This window comes from Prionailurus bengalensis, chromosome B4 (genome assembly GCF_016509475.1).
Source record: "Prionailurus bengalensis isolate Pbe53 chromosome B4, Fcat_Pben_1.1_paternal_pri, whole genome shotgun sequence".
In the NCBI taxonomy this organism is placed as follows: Eukaryota; Metazoa; Chordata; class Mammalia; order Carnivora; family Felidae; genus Prionailurus; species Prionailurus bengalensis.
Window position 1 is genome coordinate 83,474,868 of NC_057358.1, and position 19,676 is coordinate 83,494,543.

The 19,676-nt window shown below is 47.3% G+C and overlaps 1 protein-coding gene across 26 annotated transcripts in view; it reads right to left on the reverse strand.

Moving 5' to 3' along the window:
* Positions 1-1,378: 1,378 nt before the first annotated feature.
* R3HDM2 (R3H domain containing 2) overlaps positions 1,379-19,676 on the reverse strand; it is a 162,918-nt gene continuing 144,620 nt past the window's right edge. For 17 of the 26 annotated variants that reach the window (XM_043564551.1, XM_043564553.1, XM_043564549.1 and 14 more), the window contains 11 exons: positions 17,427-17,528; positions 14,842-15,084; positions 14,379-14,505; positions 13,959-14,119; positions 13,355-13,509; positions 11,876-11,976; positions 6,521-6,690; positions 5,747-5,894; positions 4,249-4,346; positions 3,791-3,875; positions 1,379-2,722 (listed from right to left, as the gene is read on the reverse strand). In XM_043564551.1, coding sequence (XP_043420486.1) covers positions 2,382-2,722; positions 3,791-3,875; positions 4,249-4,346; positions 5,747-5,894; positions 6,521-6,690; positions 11,876-11,976; positions 13,355-13,509; positions 13,959-14,119; positions 14,379-14,505; positions 14,842-15,084; positions 17,427-17,528 — 1,731 coding nt within the window. In that variant the 3' untranslated portion in view covers positions 1,379-2,381. The remainder of the gene's footprint in view (positions 2,723-3,790; positions 3,876-4,248; positions 4,347-5,746; positions 5,895-6,520; positions 6,691-11,875; positions 11,977-13,354; positions 13,510-13,958; positions 14,120-14,378; positions 14,506-14,841; positions 15,085-17,426; positions 17,529-19,676) is intronic. The other 9 variants (XM_043564562.1, XM_043564565.1, XM_043564563.1 and 6 more) reach the window with 2 other exon arrangements.

Below are 19,676 nucleotides of genomic sequence, written 5' to 3' on the forward strand. Positions count from 1 at the left end.
TCTACCTGCCCCAGACCTACTTGAGGAACTAGCTTTTGATTTTTTTCAGCCACTGTCTTCCTGTGGTCATGTTTTTACACCCTCAAGCATCGATCTAGCCTCAAACCTTTAGGAAGCAAAGGCTGGAAACTGGTGAGAAAGGAGACTTTGAATTCTCAGAGGTCTCCTGTCAGCCAGACTAGATTGCATTCTTTATCCATTGGTGGTTGGAGGGGTACCTTGCTGCCATCCTGAAAGGGAGTGTAGACCATGCATAGTACTGCTTTATTCTCTCCAGTGCCCCCTGAGACATCCTTCCCCCATTCTAAAACCTTATCCCCTGGGTGAAGTGAAGGGACTTCTCTGAGCTACTGAAAAAAGCCAGGATGGGACTTCCACCTGAGGGGCTCTGGGAGAGTAAGGGTCTAATGGTCAGGTCTCGTTAACACTGGACAGAAGGCAAAAGCTACCACACAGGGTTTTTTCCTCCTCTGTAAGCAACGTCTGCTTCTGCTTCTCCGTGAGGACTGTAAACTTTTGGAGGTAGGACAGCCAAGCCCCACACTTCCTAAATCATTTTGATTCCCTGATTCCACTTCCCTCATCTGATGCCCTGGTATAGGAGCTTATGGGTCAATGAGATATCTGACATTCTTGTCTCACAGGGCTGCGGCCTTCTCCTACTCTGGGTTGTGACATGGCTGAAAGAGGAGTTACTCCTCGGATCTCAAAGGAGGGCCATTTGGAGGTGGTCATGTAGTGCTGCTTTATCCCTTGTATCTGTAAGAAGTAAAGGATTACGTTGGAGGTTGGGTCAGACAAGCCTCAGAGGAGCCTGGGTAGAGATACTGCTACCCAGACCCAAGCGATTTCCAGGGTAATGTACTTTGTCATTTCTGTCACTGCTCTTTTTTATTTTGTTAAGGGGTGGGTGAGATGGAAAAGGGGCTGCTGGATGGCTCTTCATGGCCCTGGTCTGACAGGCTGCACGACAACAGGGCTAGCTTTGAGAAGCCTCAGAGAGAGGAGAAGCTCCATCCATGCAGGTGGATAACGTGTTTTTCACCTTTCTTCGGTTGCATAGGACAGGGACTGCTGAGCATGCCTGGGTGATACAGTATCTTGACCCTTCAAGTTCAACTGATGTAGCTTTTATATAAGAACATCCGTTTCTGTTTGTCATAGAACCCAATCCTCTAGCTTTCATATTATAAAAGGCCCAAGCCCTCCATCCCTGAAGAGTTTTCAGAAGATCGGATGCTGGATACATATCCAGATTGTTGAGGCCACCATCTCAACCTGGTTCTGGATCTCACTCACCCTCCACAGCTCAGCCAGGAGGGCCCGAAATGAGTATCACAGAATTAACATAGTGGAAGGAACCTCAGAGATAAGCAAGTTAGTTCAAGTCTCCTATTTTACTAATAAAGAGTCAGACAGAGGTCAGGAGTTGCAAATGGATGTGCTTGATGAAACCACACTTAGTGGCAGAGTTGGGAGAGCCCAGAACAAAGGTCCCATTAGATCCAGCCATCTATCAGAATCACCATGTACAAGGAGGAGGATGGGATGCAGGGAATAGTGTTAGGAAGGTATGTGTGCATATGTTAAAGAAAACATGAAATTTCTCCGACAAGCTGTGGGGCTGTACCTACCTAGGACCTCCAACCCCCACCCACACCGGGTCAGCAACAGAGAAACAGGGACTGACGTCCAGTGACAGATTTTTTTTTTTATATTTAAAAACAAAATCAACCTCCCCCCAAATAACCCCCCAAACAAACAAAAAATCAGATTAAATAAAATTTACAGTGAATATACCCAGCAAACATCTGTATGTGCAATTAAATACTGTCTGTTACTGCGGCACGAACCTCAAACAAACAATATACAAGTGTTCTGGGAGGTGGGGGAGGCCCAAGTTTTAACTCTTTGGGGTTTGGGGAGACAAGATGGGGGAAGTGAGAGAAAGGGGAAATCAATTTTGCTTTTCTTAATTCTGTCCATATAAATATATTCATAAAGACCAGAAATGAAAAGGGAGCTTGGGATGGTAGAGGAGATCGAATAGGGGAGCATGGGACCCTCCCAGTTCTACCTGACCAAAAAATATGAAAAAAATTAATTTCATGGTGGGAGAAGAGATAAAAAATGACAGAAGAGGATGGGAAGGAGAGGGCAGCAAGGGGGGCCAACCAGGGAAAAAGAAGGGACCCATGGCAGGGGAGCGAGGAGTCCAGTGCCAGTGTGAGTGTCTGTTTCCATCTTCATCCCCACTGTCTTAGGCTCCAGTTCAGTGTCTGTCACCTTTCTTTCTGCCTCTGTCCGTAGTCTGTCAGGATCCCTCGACCCCCTCCGCCCTGCCCCCACCCCTACTGTGCCGGTCCCTTCCCCTCCTCCGTTTATTGGGAGCTGGCTCGCTCCAGGATCCTCAGGTCATAGTTCTTTTTGGCCACTCGAAGTTTGAAGCGACTCACGGAGTTGTTGAGGCGAAGGGAGGCATTCTGGGCAGCCAGGGGGCTGGGAAACACAGCCACGATGGTGTACAAGGCAGCGAGGTCCGCGTGGCGGCCATTCTCAGCAGTCCCACCGTTGTCCCCCCCGCCCCCGCCAGGCAGCCCCTGAGCATCCTTGAGCCACTGGATCTTGGCGCCAGACATGGCAAGCTGAGTGAAGAGTTTGTCCGCCTCAGTCCGAGTGATGCCCTCAGGGAGATCTGTCACCTCCAGCACCCGGCCCAGGACTGGAAGGGGAGGAGAGAGGACATGGTTGTGAGTGGTGACAGTACAGAGGACTGGAGAGCGGCCAGCAGAGAAGCAGGCAGCTGATCCAAGTCTATAGATGACATCCTCAAAGCCTGGCTTTGCCCACTTAACCCATTCCTCCTTCCCCAAATCAAGCCAACACCCCACCATCTAGGCAACTAGGAGAAACAAAGAAACCTTTTTCTTCTCTTGGACCAGAGATGTAGGCAAGAAGAAACTGGGGATCAGAATCCTAGACTTCAGATCTGGAGACCTACACTTCAGTTCTTCCACAAAGTCAGTAACCCAAGCTGAAATATATCGCATAGTCCCCCTCACAGAGGCTGGCCCAAAGAGATCCCTCTTTCTTATCATCTAGGGAAGTCCATTTTCCTTCCTTTCCTAAATAAGCAAACCACTCTGAATAGGGGTAATCGGGTGGGTGCCTGGGTGGCTCAGTCAGTTAAGCACCCGACTCTTGATTTAGGCTCAGGTCATGATCTCACAGTTTGTGAGATCAAGCCCTGTATCAGACTCTGCAATGACAGCATGGAGCCTGCTTGGGATTTTCTCTCTTCCTCTCTCTCTGACCCTCCCCAGCTCGAGCGCACACACGTGTATGCTCTCTCAAAATAAATAAATAAACGTTAAAAAAAAAATAGGGGTAATCTGAGAGACCTTGTATGCCTAGTGTGGAAGGCCTGCAAGGGGGCTACTCCCCCATTCTCTTGTCAAACTTCTCCTTAAAAAGGCCTAGGGCTACAAGGTAGATATCCTAGATTAGGGTCAGGACCACTCCCACAAGACTCTCTGTTAATAGGTTCAGCACCGTTGACCATTGTTGTTATTCTCAATTTTTACCATCACCTTTCCAAGCACCTGAAATGGCTTGGTAAGGAAGACTGAGGGAGATACTTCAATTCCCCAGTTTCTCCCTGCTCTTGAGTACCAAAGAGTCCTATTTCTACTCCCTACCCTAAGCTGGTTTTTCCCACGGGTCCTGGGCTGGTGATGCAGGCTGAAGGGGTGAGCACCTTCTCTTGGGGATTCAGTGTCTTGTCACTCACCAACGTCTGTTGTCCCCAGGTCAGTGGAGGCAGATTTGAGTGCTTGTCTCTTGCTCCGGTTTCCATGCTTCAATCCACTCTGTCCCTTCAACATTCAAAAGATAACTCTCATCCCAGGTAAACAATACTGACTGCCTTGCATTCTAATGTCTGTCTGAGAGATTAAGGAGCAGTACCCAACCCTGAGAACTCGCCCCACCAGGCAGGCGACTGGCCAGAGTGGCCACTGAGAAACAAAGAGTCCCTCCTCCTTAGCATTGGGGATGGGTGGAAAGACTGAGTGTGGGAGAGGGGTAAGGCATCCCCACTTTGTCCATTCTCACTGTGCTATGTCCCCTGTCCACCCCGTTGGTTGAGGTGGATGGCATAGAGATGGGGCCATCCTGGATGGATCCTCCTGGGTGGGGTGGGGTGGGGAGGGCTCTGACGGTCCTCAGGCTGACGGTGGACACCCTCACCTGATGTACCGTGTACGTCGACTGGCCATGGAGCAAGGGAGGGCAGATGGACAGATTGTACTGTAATGGCTGGCCCAAGAGGGAGTAGCGCCCATCACCTAGGGAGGAAGAGCAGATGGTTTTCTGGGAGTTAGAACTTCATGGTATGACTTTTAGGAAACTTTAGAGGGCTCTGGAGATAGATGGCAACAATGCATGCTATTCTTACTTCTTCTATGATAAGAGTGCCCATGTGACTGACTGAAGAGTTGTCTCTCTTCCTAAACCGCTTGGCCCTTAGCTGTGTATCTCATGCAAATGGGGCTTTTAGGTTCCTTTATTCTTAAAGAAGGGCTCTGTCCACTGCAGACAAAAGGCCCAGGAGAAAATCTATAGACCCTTATGAATATGTTTCTTTCATTTCTTTCTTCCTTCCTTCCTTCCTCCCTCCCTCTCTCCCTCCCTTCCTTTCTCCCTCCCTCCCTTCCTTTCTCCCTTCCTGCCTCCCTCCCTCTCTTTCTTTCTTTCTTTTTCTTTCTTTCTCTTAGGTAATTTCTATGCCGCAAATGGGGCTTGAACTCACGACCTTGAGATCAAGAGTCGCATGCTCCGGCGTCTCAGCCAGCCAGGTGCCCCTAATTTCTTATATAGATTATCCTACCCAAACCCAGGGCTCAAGTTTTGGATTCGCACTGCGTGGCAATATAGTGTAGTGGATAAGATTACAGGCTTGGTGTCAAACTGTCTAGGTTCAAATCCTGGCTCTGTTACTGGAAATGATAGGTTGGGTATGTTTTCATCTCATTAGTGTTGCTGAGTAGGCTAAATGAATATAGGACGCACAAAGCACTTCCAGTAATGCTTCATATATATCCAGTACCATAGTGTTACCTATTTGTGTGGATAAATGTTAGATTTCAGAGCACTTTAAAGTTTTTAAATCATACTCCCATCTGATTTTTATACTGCTTGTGACAGCCAAGGCAGAAACGGGTAAGATTATTTCCATTCTATGTGTGATTAACCCCATTTTATAGATTAGGAAACTGAGGTCTGGTTCCAAGTTTAAGTAACACGCTCAACATCACAAACCTAGTTAGCAGTAGAACTAGAACTCAAACCCAAGTCTTTTTAACCCAACTCCAGTGTTCTCTCTTCTAAAACCATACTGTTTCTGACACAGCCCCACAGTCCTAGTCCTTAGGCTCGGTACCAATGTTTTAAAGTCTTTGGTTCATTAGAAAGTTCTGTGAGTTTCTTTTCCCAGCTCGTAGTCACTCACCTACCTTACTTGGTAGTAAATACTAAATATGTAAAGGAGGTCTGCAGTAAGCTGACTATGGGCAGCACTAAAGAGGGGCAGGGTCTAAACAGGGATGTTAAAGGAAGAGTTGGCTCCCAGAGTTGGATGACCAGGTGCACTGTTTTCCTGCCTGTTGCTACCATCTGGATGTCCTCACTTGGGAATGGGCTGTGAAGGGTGAATTTGGCAGCAGCCAGCTCTAGTCTCACCCCTTACCCTGTGCTGGACCCCCAGGCCGGGGGAACTGTGTGAGGACAGGAAGGGGACTGAGTCCTGTGCAGACATTGCTGAGGCTGGTGACAGGAGAGGGTGCTGGAGACTGGGTAGGAGATGTGACAGGGCTGCTGCTCATTTGTGTGTTGGCCTGTAGGAGAGAGGAGCACACATTATATACACACCAAACATCCTCTGGATATACCTATGGCTTAAAATTCACCTCACTCAGAAAGCGTCTCTTGCAGAACTCTGCCAAAGCCCAGCTGCTCCTTTCAACAGCCCCCTTCGTCCCTAATTAATACCTATTATTATTATTTTTTTCAACGTTTATTTTTATTTTTGGGACAGAGAGAGACAGAGCATGAACGGGGGAGGGGCAGAGCGAGAGGGAGACACAGAATTGGAAACAGGCTCCAGGCTCTGAGCCATCAGCCCAGAGCCCGACACGGGGCTCGAACTCACGGACCGCGAGATCGTGACCTGGCTGAAGTCGGACGCTTAACCGACTGCGCCACCCAGGCGCCCCAATACCTATTATTTTAATATCCACCTTTGACACAGTGTTTTAAGCATTGTCTTAGCATTTTCAAGTATGTCTCCCTTAGCTCTTAGGCTCCTTGAAAGAAGAGGCTCTCCTCTCTTTCTTATGACTCTCCCAGAAGAGCACCCAGGGACAGGCATGTACAAGAGGCTGCTCAGTCAATGGCAAAGATTATTCCCAGAGAAGAATGTGGTCATCTCCTTGCCAAGACAATACTGGTTTGTAGGACTCACCTGGGGGCTGCTGTCAGGATTGTACAGGTCTCCAGGCTTCTGCCCACGCTGGTCCATGCTGTAATATTTACAGTGACTCCACTGGACCATGGATGGGTTCTGGGGGGGCTGGGGTCCATTAGGGACGTTCAGCTGCATGACGACCACGCCTGGTCCAGAAGGTGACACTCCTGAGTGGCAGGAAGAAAGGGGCTAGTTGTGAATTCAAACTATATTCTGACCTTCCAAGTAACCCTGAGTGTGAAAGCCAGTAAACAAATCTACCCACTTTGCCTCAGGGTCACTTAAAATCTGTCTTGCCAGGAATCTGACATAGTTGCTAATTTAGTTTCTGACTCCCTTCTCCCTGAACCAGTGAAGTCTGAGTAGAAGAGACCTGAGTCCCAGATGCCAATGCTCTCCTGGCCTTCACCCGGTGAGGGGTACTTTGGTATGCTTGGCAGAAAACTACTCCATTCTGTCAAAGTTGGGTATTACCAAATGTCCAGGTCAGATTGCTCAAATGTCTGGGCATGGTACAGGTCCCAGTCTGGGGCCTGGGCCAGGGCTGCAGGCACGTGCAGGTTTTCTGGTAATGGCTGAAGATAGGTCAGTGATCTCTGGTTGCTCTGGAGAAGATGAGTGCACATAGCTTCACTAAGTCAGGCCAGGAAGCACTTCTTGGGCAAGGGTGAGTGAATTAGGAATGGCATGGAGCTGTAGGTCATATTCGGTAAATGACGAACAATTCAAGGTGCGGAGGCACAGCGGTTATGCAGGAGAAGCGGGAGATGAGATTGTTTATGCATTCACTCAACATTTATTGAATATTTACTGTGTGCCAGGTCCTATGCTGGGCACTGGGTGTACAACAAACAAAAGTGGTCCTTGCCCTTAATGGAATGGACAGTCTATCAGGGAGTCAGATAGTAAGCAAACAGCTGGCGTCCAAGTTTGAAGCACGTTCTAGTAAGGGTCTTTATCATGTAGGTGTTAGGAACAGAACTTCAGAGAGCTAACTCAAGTGGCCAGCTGTACAGTGGCTTAAGGGAGGGAGGGGCCAGCAGCAGGACGAAGAGTTAGAAAGCTACTGAAAAATAGCTAGGAGGTCCTGAATTAGACCAGTGGCTGCAAGGAAGAGTGGGAGGGTCAGACCCTCTGAAGCTTTTGCTGACAGGTTCAGGTGACTGACTGGATGTGATCCTGAAGTTTTAGCACAGACAACCAGGGGTAGCCTTACCCTCTGCTGGAGAAGCAAAGAGCTCAGTGTGGAAGAACATTAAGTCCTGAATCTTGTTCATGGTGAAAAGCAAGGTAAGGGATCAGGGAGAAGCAGTTTGAATGACAGTCCCTGCTGGGAGGGATGGGCAGGAGTTCTGCTTCCCCACAGGGGATTGTGCAGACTGAGAGTTTGCTCTTGACCTCTCAGGCTCTATGTGTGTTGAGGGACAGGTTGAGTTCATGTGTGTGCGGCGGTAGAGAAATGGGACTGGAGGCTGCCAGCTTGAAAACCTGCTGCAGTGCTGCCGTTTTCATGCCTCGGTGCTCTTAGGCTGCCACCGCTGCCGCCGTCACGTTGCTTCCTGTGACGGGAAATGTTGCAGCCTCTGCCCTGGGCACCAGTCATGCTGGGAACTGAGCACGATTGCTTTTCTCGGGTAGCATCGGTCAAAGGGAAGGAAAAGAAGCGGCGGGAGGCCTGAGAGCAGCTCAGGAGACGCAGCATCTGTTGAACCCTATTCTCCAGTCAATTTGTGGCCCCCCACCCTCTGGGGTTCATCTAATCAGAGAGCACAAATACTCAGAGCGACAGGCTCGCCTCTCCCCATCCTCTGCCACAGGGGACAGGGTATTCATCAGCGTGGCTTGTAGGAGGGCCACCAGAAAATCGAATAGCTGTGGAGTGTCATGCATTTAACAACTCCCCCCAGTACTGTAGTTGCTCTGGGCATTTTTTTCCCCATCCTAAGAGCCCCACCTTCTCCAACATCCTCTACCAACAAAATTGCAATTGACCTTATTCAAACACCTCATTGCTACCTGAGGGGGCCAACACAAAAATAATCACATCTGCAGCTTTCTAGAAGGCGGCTCATAATCTGAGCCTAGTGCCTCAGGCCAGGAAAGGGTGGGGGACATGTGAGTGTGCAGGGTGTGGGCATAAGCAAGGCGGAAGATCTTTCTAATACCAACATGTAGCCATAAGGAGCTATTAGAGGGCTCAAGGGGAGGGGGAAAGAGAACAAAGCCCTCATATATGTTCTCTGATCCCAACAAAAACAAAGGCAGGGTTCTCGGTCGGTGGCAGCCTTGGTCCTCCCCACACTGAGTCCTCCCTCCCCCGCTGGCCTGAAGCATTGTTCCTTCACTCAGCCGGGACGCAGAGCACTACGCTGATGAGCTGATTTTTATGCTTCTCTTCCTCAAGCCCAAAGCAGGTGGCATCCGTTACAGCTGAACTGTCGCTACTTTTTAAATGGATGTGACAATAAAAAAAGAGAAAGAAAAAGAAAGGAAGAAAGAAAAAAAGAGAGAAAACCACCCTATTGCCCAGTGACAACACTTCCAGATAATCAGGGGAGGGCTGAAGTGGGAAGGGGGAGAAGGGGGTTGAATAAGGAAATCAATTTCAGCCTGAAAGCTCTGAAAGGAGAGGGGACGTGTGAATGGCTTTTTAAGTGGCATCATTAAACCTGGGCAGAAAGGTCGATTGGGCAGAGCAAACCGCATAAATACAAACAGATGACATTTATGTCTGGCAGAATTGGTTTTTGTTTAGTTGTTTTGGTTTTTTTTTTAATCACTGAGGTAGAAGACTCATAAGACTTCTTTCTTTTGCCACCAAGAATCAAATCTATGGAAAGGAATGTCCAGAGAAATAATATCCACAGGCATCTTTCCCATATTACAGGATAGAATCCAACAATATCTTGGTTTTTTCCCCCTCTTTTGGTGAAGTGGAGGAATATCTTCAGGGAGTGGGAGAGAAAGGAGTTAGTCCCAGCTTTGGAAACCCCTCAGCTACAAAATGAGCCAGTAAGTATGTGAGAGGCTATTTCTGTATATACCTCACTCTGGCCATGGTGCTGTGTCACTGTGAGTTGGGAGTCTGTGTGTGTACCTCATTGCCATTTCATGTCTGTGTGCATCTTCTGCAGACAAGCACCTCTGTAGAAACCTCAAGGGACCTGCGGACCATCATTTTAGTAGGAAGAAAAGTGTTTCCTGGGGTTATAATGCTATCCGATATCATAGTGGAAGAATTAAGGTCCAGGCCTGGGGGTAAACTGGGCAACCACAAAAATGTATTAATAAACCAGAACAGTTGTTCCAAGAACAGCCAATCTTAATCCCTGCCTTTATTTTTGGAAAAGTGACCATGTTGCTACATGGGAGAAAGGCGGGTGACTGTCCTTTGAAGGTGACATAGCAGCCCTTGTGGGCTATGCTGGCCTTCTATCTTCCTAGTAAGAGGTAAACTGGAAAGGAAGGAAGAAGCAGCACTTGTTTCTTTTCTTTCACCTCCTCTTATATTTCCGTGAGTAGAGACTGAAGACTTTTAAAATCGATGATGTGGTGTGTATATGGGTTTCTTAGGTGACATGGATGGAACAGGAGGGGGGGCGGTCCCATCATCTAGGAAGAGTACAAAGGATCAGAGAAGTCTCAAATCAATTAATCAGGATAGTTTGGAAGAAAGGACATATAACAGGAACTTCCAAAGTAAGGAAACTAGATGATGAAGAGGGCTTCCTCCATTTCTATTGATCTGGGAAGAGTCCAGATGATCTCCTTCCAATCCCAGCCCAGACCTCTGGTGCTGCCAATTTTCAGAACAACAGCTGTTCCGGTTTGCTTAACCTAGCACTAAGTCCAGAGCAGGTTGTGAAAAATTCTTCTCACTTGGTTTGTTTCAGATTCCAAGACCTTGTATCTGAAGATGAAGAGACACAACCACAGAGACCCAATACATATACTGATATACCACGAAGGATTCACATAAAAATGCACATACAAGTATAGCTATTTGCACACACACACACTTGTTTTAACAAACAAGAGAAAATGCCCTGCAGTAGTAAGCACCACCAGAGGCTACAGCGGTTCTTGGAGCTGATTTCTACAATTTCCATATCCTGCTGGGAATTTCAAGGTCAAGTGCCCCCGGTGGACACTTAGGAGAAACAGCTACAGACCAGGAATGTAATAAAGGGTAAAGGCTGTTGAATTTAAAACCTCTCAGCCTGTGAGAAAGCCACGTTTGGTCTGGATGAAGGCAGAAGTCACTGCTCCTTGAAGGTAAGAAGAATTGATCCTGTCTTATGAGCAAGATTAATTCTGGAATTCACTCCACAGCATCTAACTAAGAGTGCGAAAACTCTTATGTGAAAATCTTATTTCTAAAATGGGAAAAACTGTCAAAATGCTTCCCTCTCACCAGAAGAGGGCACTCTGATATCCCACAACAGAGCAGAATGGGGATGGTTGGAGGCTACATTAAGATCTCCTCCCCACTAGAACCCCTGAAGCTGCTTTAACTGCAGGGTAATGCTGTGTCAGGGTCGGGTAAAAGGGAAACAAACAAGGGTAGCTGTACTTGGTCTGCTGGGAGAGTTCTTGGCAGAGGCAGAGACAGGCTGCATGGCATAAGCCTATTCACCTGATAGCTGTCCCTTCAAAGAAGGCCTTTAGCTATTTAACATGATATTCATTTATTTCCCATTGGAGGGAAAGGAATAGAGTACAGAGACCTGTTGAAAGTGTGATATTGAGGATGCAGCATGGAAGGCAAAAGACCCTAGTTCAAGGTCTACGACTGTGACCTCAGGCAAGTCATTTATCCTCTTTGAGTCTTAAATTTCCTCTTCACAAGGTTCTGGTGAGAATTAAAATGACACAATGTATGTGAGCACAAATGAAAAGCAGCTAAACAAATCTAAGATAGGACTTAAAAAGCATTTTATCAGCTTCCTCACACTCACAACCAAAAAGTAAAGCTGTCTATAGGAAGAGTGAGTGCAGGAGACAGAGGTAAGCACTTTGTGTCTCAAAGGCATGTGAGTGGTGAGTGTAATGCTGGTTTCGGAGGGAAGGAAAAAAAGAAGAAAGAAAAAAAAAAAACCCACAAGGAACCCAATAAAGTATGTGGCTTCCCAGGGATAGGATGGGGCAACCAACCTCATCTCTCACGAGGTCAACTTTAGCACTCCTGGAAAAACACCAGTCAGGACTCTGGTCTTTTCTTGTGATGGTGTTATAGCTGGGGACAGAGCCAATCCAGGAACTCTCCCACCCTTCCCAGCTCTAGAGCACAAGTCTTTCAGCAGCGTTTGCTCTTGCCAGTACCCAAGACCCTCTAATTCTTTATCCTCTTACCTGAGTACTGCTGTGGCATCTGTGGTGGACTGCAGGGAGAGGGAGACTGAGGCATCTGGTACTGCTCAGAGCCGGGAGGCTGCAGAAACCCTACAGAAGGGCTGGGGGATGAAGAGAGTAGGGTTAAAGTGGCGGAGGGAGGAACACAGCTCCTGGCAACCAGCTGCTGCTTCCCAGGCCTCCCCTGTGGGAAGCAGAGGCAGCTTCCAGCCATTCCCAGACCAATTTGCCATGCAATTTCTAAAATCACTCATCAGTTCAAAGTTAATTATATATATTTGTACTTGATCATCTTTCAATTAGGAAGCTGCTAATCAGTGCTACAGATGGAATGTTAGTGACACATGCTCTTCCCAACAGTGTGGAAACACCAGACATATCCACGTGCACACATGCGCACGCGCGCGCGCGCACACACACGCACACACACACACACACACACACACACATTCTGAGAAACACGAAGTACCAAAAACAGACACACAGTGCTAGAGAGGGACGGGCAAAAAAGAACTAAGGAGGTGTGTGATTTAGGATGTTTACATAACAGCAGAGTTACCTAAAGAGAAGTGGGGAAAAACCCTCACAAACTCAAGATAAGGTGGAGACATACATACAAAAAGTAGTGAACATATACACTGAGAGAAATACACAGAAATACATACAGGCCCAGACTTGACTTCTAGTCCCAGCTCTACTTCTAACTAGCTGGTTGACTTTGAGTAAGTTTCTTAACCTCCCTGGCTGGAATTTCCTCATTTGTAAAAGAAGGGAGAAAAGGAAAACAAGAGGAGTAGATTAAATATTTCTAAGGTGTCTTCTACCTCTAAAATTCTATCAGGTATGACCTATACTAAGATATATATAAATAGATACACCATCTGAGATTCATCCATGGATATAGAGTTACGTAGAAAAATTTACATATATATACTCCAATTTGCATCTTTTATTTATTTATTTTTTTTTATTTTGAGAGAGAGAGAGAGAATGTACACATGCAGGGGAGGGGCAGAGAGAGAGGGGCAGGGGGAGAGAGCAGGCTATGCACTGTCAAAGCACAGCCCCACTCGAGGCTTGATCTCACGAACCATGAAATCCTGACCTCAGCCAAGGAAATCCTGACCTCAGCCAAGATCAAGAGTCAGCTGGGCTCAACCGACCGAGCCACCAAGATGCCCCCAAATTGCTTCTTTTAATGATGAGCAATCTCTATCGTATAGTTCTAAATCCCACTGATTAGAAAAAACAAAAAATGGGGGAGATGATGAAGCCTCTGTCTTTGAAGCAGGAATTTTTTTCTGCTGATGAGCTCTTATTCACATGTCAAATCAAAAATGAGACAAGGAGAATGAATTTCCTCATATTCTACCTGCTTTAGGGCACACTGGAATCTCTACCCTTGCCCTTCTTTCTTAGGTCAGTGGAAATAGCTGCTGGTCTATGGCAGATGGGCCCTGACTCGCTGGGAGTCCTCACCTAGTACCGTTCTGCTGAGCCGGTGGGATCATGCTGTAGTACACTGGTACGCCCCCTGCTGGGAGGGCCCCTTGCACAGATTGGCTCGCAGGGACCAGCATGGGCTGCTGGAAAGGCGGCTGGACCACATTCTGCGAGTCATTACCCACTGGGACCTGGGTAGAGATGAGAAGAGAATGACCACTTGTACTCCTAATGAGTTCATCCAGACAATGGCCAAATAAGTCATCACTAGACTAGGACACTAACTTCCTTCGCTACCTTTCAAGACTCCTCCTACTCACCTCATCTGCCTAAAGAAAATACATACACAGCTATCTCCCTTTGGGCATCTGATGCAGAGAAAGGAGCCTGATTTCCTTTAGATCTCACTTTTCTGGGCCATATACTCATTTGCGTGGCTGTATAAAGACCAAACAATTTAAGTAAAGACTCTTCTCAGAATCTTTGGGCTTTCTCTCAGAGGAAAAACACCTATAAATTCTAAGGGGAAAGTGAACAGTATTTTAGTGTTGGGGTTGTCACACTGGCTAACGTGGGAGACTGTCTTCCTTTTCCTCATCCCAAGGACTGGGTGATCTTTCCCAGTACAGAATGTACCCACTTGGTAAGAAGGCAGTGGAGTGTACTGAACCACCAGGCCTTGCATCTGGCCCCCCATGCTGCTCCTCTGGTTGCTGAGCAGGCCCTGGTTCTGTGGCTGCTGGACCCCAATCATGCCTTGGTAAGCCGCCTGCTGCTGGTTAGGCATCATGGGCTGTAAACCTAGGGATGGGCAAGACACAGTAGACATTAGCTTAGCATGGTCTCAACAATGTTTAGGAGGTCACATTCTCTCAGTAATTTCCCTTCTCCTGTCTATTTTACCTTTTCTTTTTCTGAAGATCCTGGGTTCCTTCTGGGACTAATCATTCCTGCTGTTCTTTTTTTTTTTTTTTTTTTTAAACAAGGAAGGTACTACTCTCTTTCCCAGTCTCTGCCCTTCCCCTATTCACTGCCTTCTTACACCAGCAGTTCCTCTTACCAGGCTGCTGGGATGGCTGAGGCAGCTGTTGACCACGTTGGGGGCTGTAGGCCACCGGGTGAGAGAGAGGTCGATATTGCTGGTTGGAGTTAGGATACTGTCCAGGGGGATAGTAAGAAACCTGGATCTATGGTGAGAGGAAACAGATATGTGAGAGGGGCCCTTACATTCAGCCCCAACATCCCAACTATGAAATACATCAGGGTAAATAGCCAGAAATCTGTAGAGATATTTGGACCTGCAATTGCAGAATTCATATACCAGTATGAAACAGAACTGGAAGGATTTATGTTATAGAGAAAGACGACCTTCCGACTAGAAAGACAACTCTCAAATGCAAGGTGAGGTAACGGAAGTGGGGATAGGTACGTCCTCGGCTCTGTCTAAACTAGAGGAAGAAAGAAGGATCGTAATCGTGGACAAACTCAATTAGTGATTTTAGCTGGGAGCCCATGCTGCTCACCTGTTGAGGGGGCTGCATGTAGCCCTGGGGCGGCAGGACTTGCTGAGTAGGAGGCGCATGGCTAGAGGGGGAATAGTTGGATGTGGGGAGGGGCTGTCCTGTAGAAGCCATGATGAAGCTAGTCTGCTGAGGGTGCTGGGAGATAAGCTGGGGCTGGAACAGAGCTGAGGATGGGTCAGCTGCTTCAGTAGAACCTTGACGGCTAAGGCTCATTTGTCCAAAGGGGTTGCTGAGGTCATCTGCCTGTTGAGAGAGCAAGGGAGACTCAAGGACTGAGGTCATATCAAGCCCCAAGTCTTTGGCTTCAACACAAAAACAGACAGACAGACAGCTATAGCAACCCCCTCTACAGCCTTCCTTCCTTACACCAATTTGGGACACTCCTGCCTCCATGCCCTAGGAGGCGCTTTTTAGCCCTAAGCTTCTGTCATGTGGTGTTTTAAATTGCTATGAACTGGGGGTGCCCGGCTGGCCCAGTCGGTGAAACGTGCAACTTTTGATCTTGGGGTTGTGAGCTCAAGCCCAACATAGGGTGGAGAGATTACTTAAAAATAAAATCTTAAAAAAAATTGCTATGAACTGAACAGCTGTGTAAAGCCCAACTCCAGAACCGGACTCCTTACCACATAACAATGGCCACGGTGACTGATCTTTATTAGAATTGGTCCTAGAGAGATGGGAGCAACAATACAACTTTCTATATATATATATATATATATACATATATAAACAGGACAAACTAATGGGTTAACAAGAAAAAGATTGTAAGTCCTTCTTCTCCAGTCTTCCAGTCTCCAACCATACAAAAGGCCCTATATTGCCATAAATCCTGTTTTTATAATAAAGGACCTAGATAAGTAACACCTCCAATGGATTAGGGATGGTTAGGTTCTCGTGGCTCCCCTGCTTTGCCTATGCAGCGGAAGGACTGGTGGGCTCCCCCTCCTGCTGCTTATCTCCTTACTCCCTCCTCTTGAGGTCATTTCCACCTCTGTTCGCTGACACTTGCCTAGAGTTCTCCTGCCCTTCAGGAACTACTTCCAATTCTCACCTCTGAAAGGAGGCCAGGCTGAGTGGCCAAGGTGAAGGGCAAGGAGGCTGACAGGCTAGTCTGTAATTGCCTCCTCGCTCAGCCTTCTTCTCTAAGCAGCAAGAGGGATGGTGTTCTGCCTCTCACTTGTATGATGATAGGTTAGAATTTGTTAGCTTCCTCGTTCCTTCTGCTTCCCGGACGGTAGTTGACACACACACACACGCACACACACACGCAGAGCAGGAGTTCTTTTGAAAGAGGAACTAGTAGAAAGAAAAGGCAATGCTTTCCCGTGGTTTCACTTAATTTTCAGGAATCTGATCTTCAAGTTAGCTGTTCTGCTACCTTAGTGAGCAGGAATAGATGATAAGAGAACTGGATTGCAGATAATTTTGAGGTCTACATTCCAAAACTTTTCAGAATGGAGATATAGGAGGAAGGAAAGGGGATTCTAGTGAAAAATTAGAAGGGTGTGGGGTGCCTGGGAGGCTCAGTTGATTGAGCAGTTGACTTTTGGTTTCAGCTCAGGTCATGATCTCACGGTTCATGATTTCAAGCCCTGCATCAGGCTCTGTGCTGACACAGTGCACAGCCTGCTTGGGATTCTCTGTCTCCCTCTTTCTTGGCCCTTCTCCCACTCGCTCTCCATCTCTCTCTCAAAATAAATAAATAAACATTAAAAAAACCAAAAACCAGACAGGTGTGGTTAACACAAAATTAAAAATAATCAGGGCTCTGATAACCATGATAAAAGTTATCAACTATGGGGCGGGCGCCTGGGTGGTTCAGTCGGTTAAACACAGAGGACTCTTGATTTCGGCTCAGGTCATGATCTCAAGGTCATGGGACTGCGTCCCAAGTCAGGCTCCTCGCAGAGCATGGAGCCTGCTTGGGATTCTCTCTCTCTGCCCCTCCCCTGCTCATACTTTCTTTCTCTCTCAAAATAAACAAACATTAAAAAAAAAAGATGTTAAGTTAAAAAAAAAGTTATCAACTATGAGGTGGATCAGGTCTTCATAGGATTTGTAGCTAGGGTACAAACAATTTAAACAGCATGTGCTATGCCGCGGAAATGGCGCTTTTTTTTTTTTTTAAATATAAAATAACACGGTAACATAGGGGAACATTTTAAGTTTGGACCGATGATACCAAACAAATCTGCAGTTGTGTTTTTGCCTTCAAAGGAAATGACAGAAAACCATCCTATATGGGATAAACTGGGTTCTTCAGACATATCCAGGGAGGAGGAGGGATGAAAGATGCACACAGTAGAAAGACAAGGAGCCCAGGTTAGAGCAATATCCAATTCTGTACCTCTCCCGAGACTCAGGGGAACCAGCGCTCCTCTCTGTCTTACATTTAGGCATCTTTTGATGCCACAAGTGCTGGGATGAGGCCACCAGAATGGAACATAGCTCAGCCTATGCTGGCCCTTTGCTCAAGAAGATATGCCTTTTAACATGGCCCTCCAAAAAGTACAGCTGCTTTGTCCCAGACGGACCCACAGACATACCACACATGGACACGACAAAAAGGGGAAAGGAGTTTATACCATGTTGTACTGCTGGGGCGGAGAGACTGGCAGAAGGACTTGGGGACAGGAGCCTGGAGAGAACTGAACAGGCTGCGGAGAGGGCTGCAGAGCTGGGACTGGCTGTGGACCAGCAGAGAGGCATGTGGAACAGGGAAGAGAAAAGGGAAGTGCAGGGAGAGGCAGGGGGAGGGAGGGCAGAGGTGGGGAGGGAAAGAGGAGGAACAACAAGGTTAATCATAAAAAAATGTCACATGAAGAGCAAGGCTGCTGAGCAGACTGGAGACCAAGCCCAGGACAGACAGCCTGTGGCTTTCGCATCCACATCGGCGACAGATACGCAATCTCTCCTATCAGGAGAGGCCTGCTGCAGTGCGCACTCTACCCATTAGCTACTCAGAACTCTGCAGTCGTTGAGAGCAATCTTAGGACTCTCAGAGCCGGTGTGTCTGCTGCCTGATTCCAAACACGGCTTTTCCCAAAGCATTTTTTCTGAACATACGATCCCTGGGGAGCATGACCATAACCCTCCTTGAATGGCCACTTGAGAAGGGATTCCTGCTTTTGTAGGAGGGGTCATCCAAGGTCTGGCTCAGCTTTCCCGGCCACACTCCTGATTTCACACCACAGCTCTCCTGGAAGAAGAGCTCATTCACAAGGATCGTCTCCCTCCCAAGGGTACAGAAGGAAGTAAGAGCCAGTTTATGCCCAGTTCCAGCTACTTCCTCCTGCTCCATGATTGTTCTGTGCTCCTCCAGGCTGTGAGGGCAGTATGAAAAATGCCCCCATAAGCAAACAGGGAGGGATGTAGAATAAAATATAAATAGCCTTGCTTTAGATTTTGTTCCTTTAGTCCCTTCACTAGCCTCAAGCAGGAGGATTTGTTTATTAGGAACATGATGTGTTCTAAACCAACTAATGGGGAGTTATTTTTTTTCTCTCTTCTTCCCCTCCAGCCATTTCAATCACTTCTCCTGGAGAATCGGTTCTCTAGCTGTAGCCCCTGGTGGTAGATGAGGTGGGAGAAAAGGAGAGAGGCTACGAAGAGAGGGGGAAATAACATTTTATACGTTGTCTCATTTACATACATATCTCATTACAGACTCACAGTAATCCACAGGGAGACAGGATCGCTTGTATTTGCAGTTAAGGTAGTAAGGCTCAGAGAAATTCAGTCACACGTCCAGGATCACACATCTAATGTGGCAGAGCTGGGATGGGAACCTAGTTCTGCCTGACATATTCTTCCCACTCCACTCTTAACAGTAGGGAGCGGGTGAAGGAAGAAGTTAAACAGATTTACACATTGTTTTGTTCGTATGATTCTCCTCCCTCCTTCCAAATTTAGAGTATTAAGAGGTATCAGGGACCAAGGTGTCAATATCGTCTTTTGCCATATACTTCCGGGAGACTCTTTCATAGAGGGGACTAGCAGTTCTGGAGGCAGAGTCCGGGAATTAGAAGACCTCCAAAACAGAGAAAGCTCCTGATACCTGGAGTTTGTTGAAAATAAAATGTCAGTCATCTTGGTTAAGAAAAAGCTCCTGAGAATCCACTGTGAGACTGGGGGAGACATTACCGCAGCCTTGATAGACTCCCAGCTCTCCTGGCATGCCCATGTTCTGTGAGCCAGTGGCATTTCAAATGTAACTGCTGGCCAAGCTGCTCAGCATGAGCTCCTTGTGCTGGTAGCTTTTAAACACGTGTTCTATTACCCTGATCCTCTCCTTTCTCTTGGGGAAGGGTCTACTATGCTTCAGATCTTACATCCTTTGGGGGAGAAGGGGTAGCCATAGGTACAGCTGCCTGTTTTCCTCACATTTCTTACACATTTGAGTAAAAAGTAAAGAGGGAAGAAATGATGCTCCTCTCGTAGGCCTCTTTTGACTGAAGAAGAGTAGTGGTAAAAGTATGTGTCTCAGTGCTATTTTTAGGTTCTTCCACCACTACCCTCAGCGACAGTTCTCAGACAGTCTCAAACACCAGGGCTAGGGAGCTTCCGAAATACCACGAGGAAGCCAAAGACTGGCCATGAGGGATACGACTGCCACCTGCTGGTGAATTCTGGGCTAGATCGCTGGCTCTGGGCTGCCTGACTTGATTCCCAGAGGACTCCTCCTTTCCAAGTGGTCCACTCTACCTTAGGGAAACACAGCAAAAGGTAGCCACTGGCCCTTTAATTCTCAACCTCACCCCTTGGTTTTACATAGGGAGGTCTGCTCGGACAGCGGAGGCCTGCCAGGAAGGGAAAGTTTAACATAGTTTCTAGCA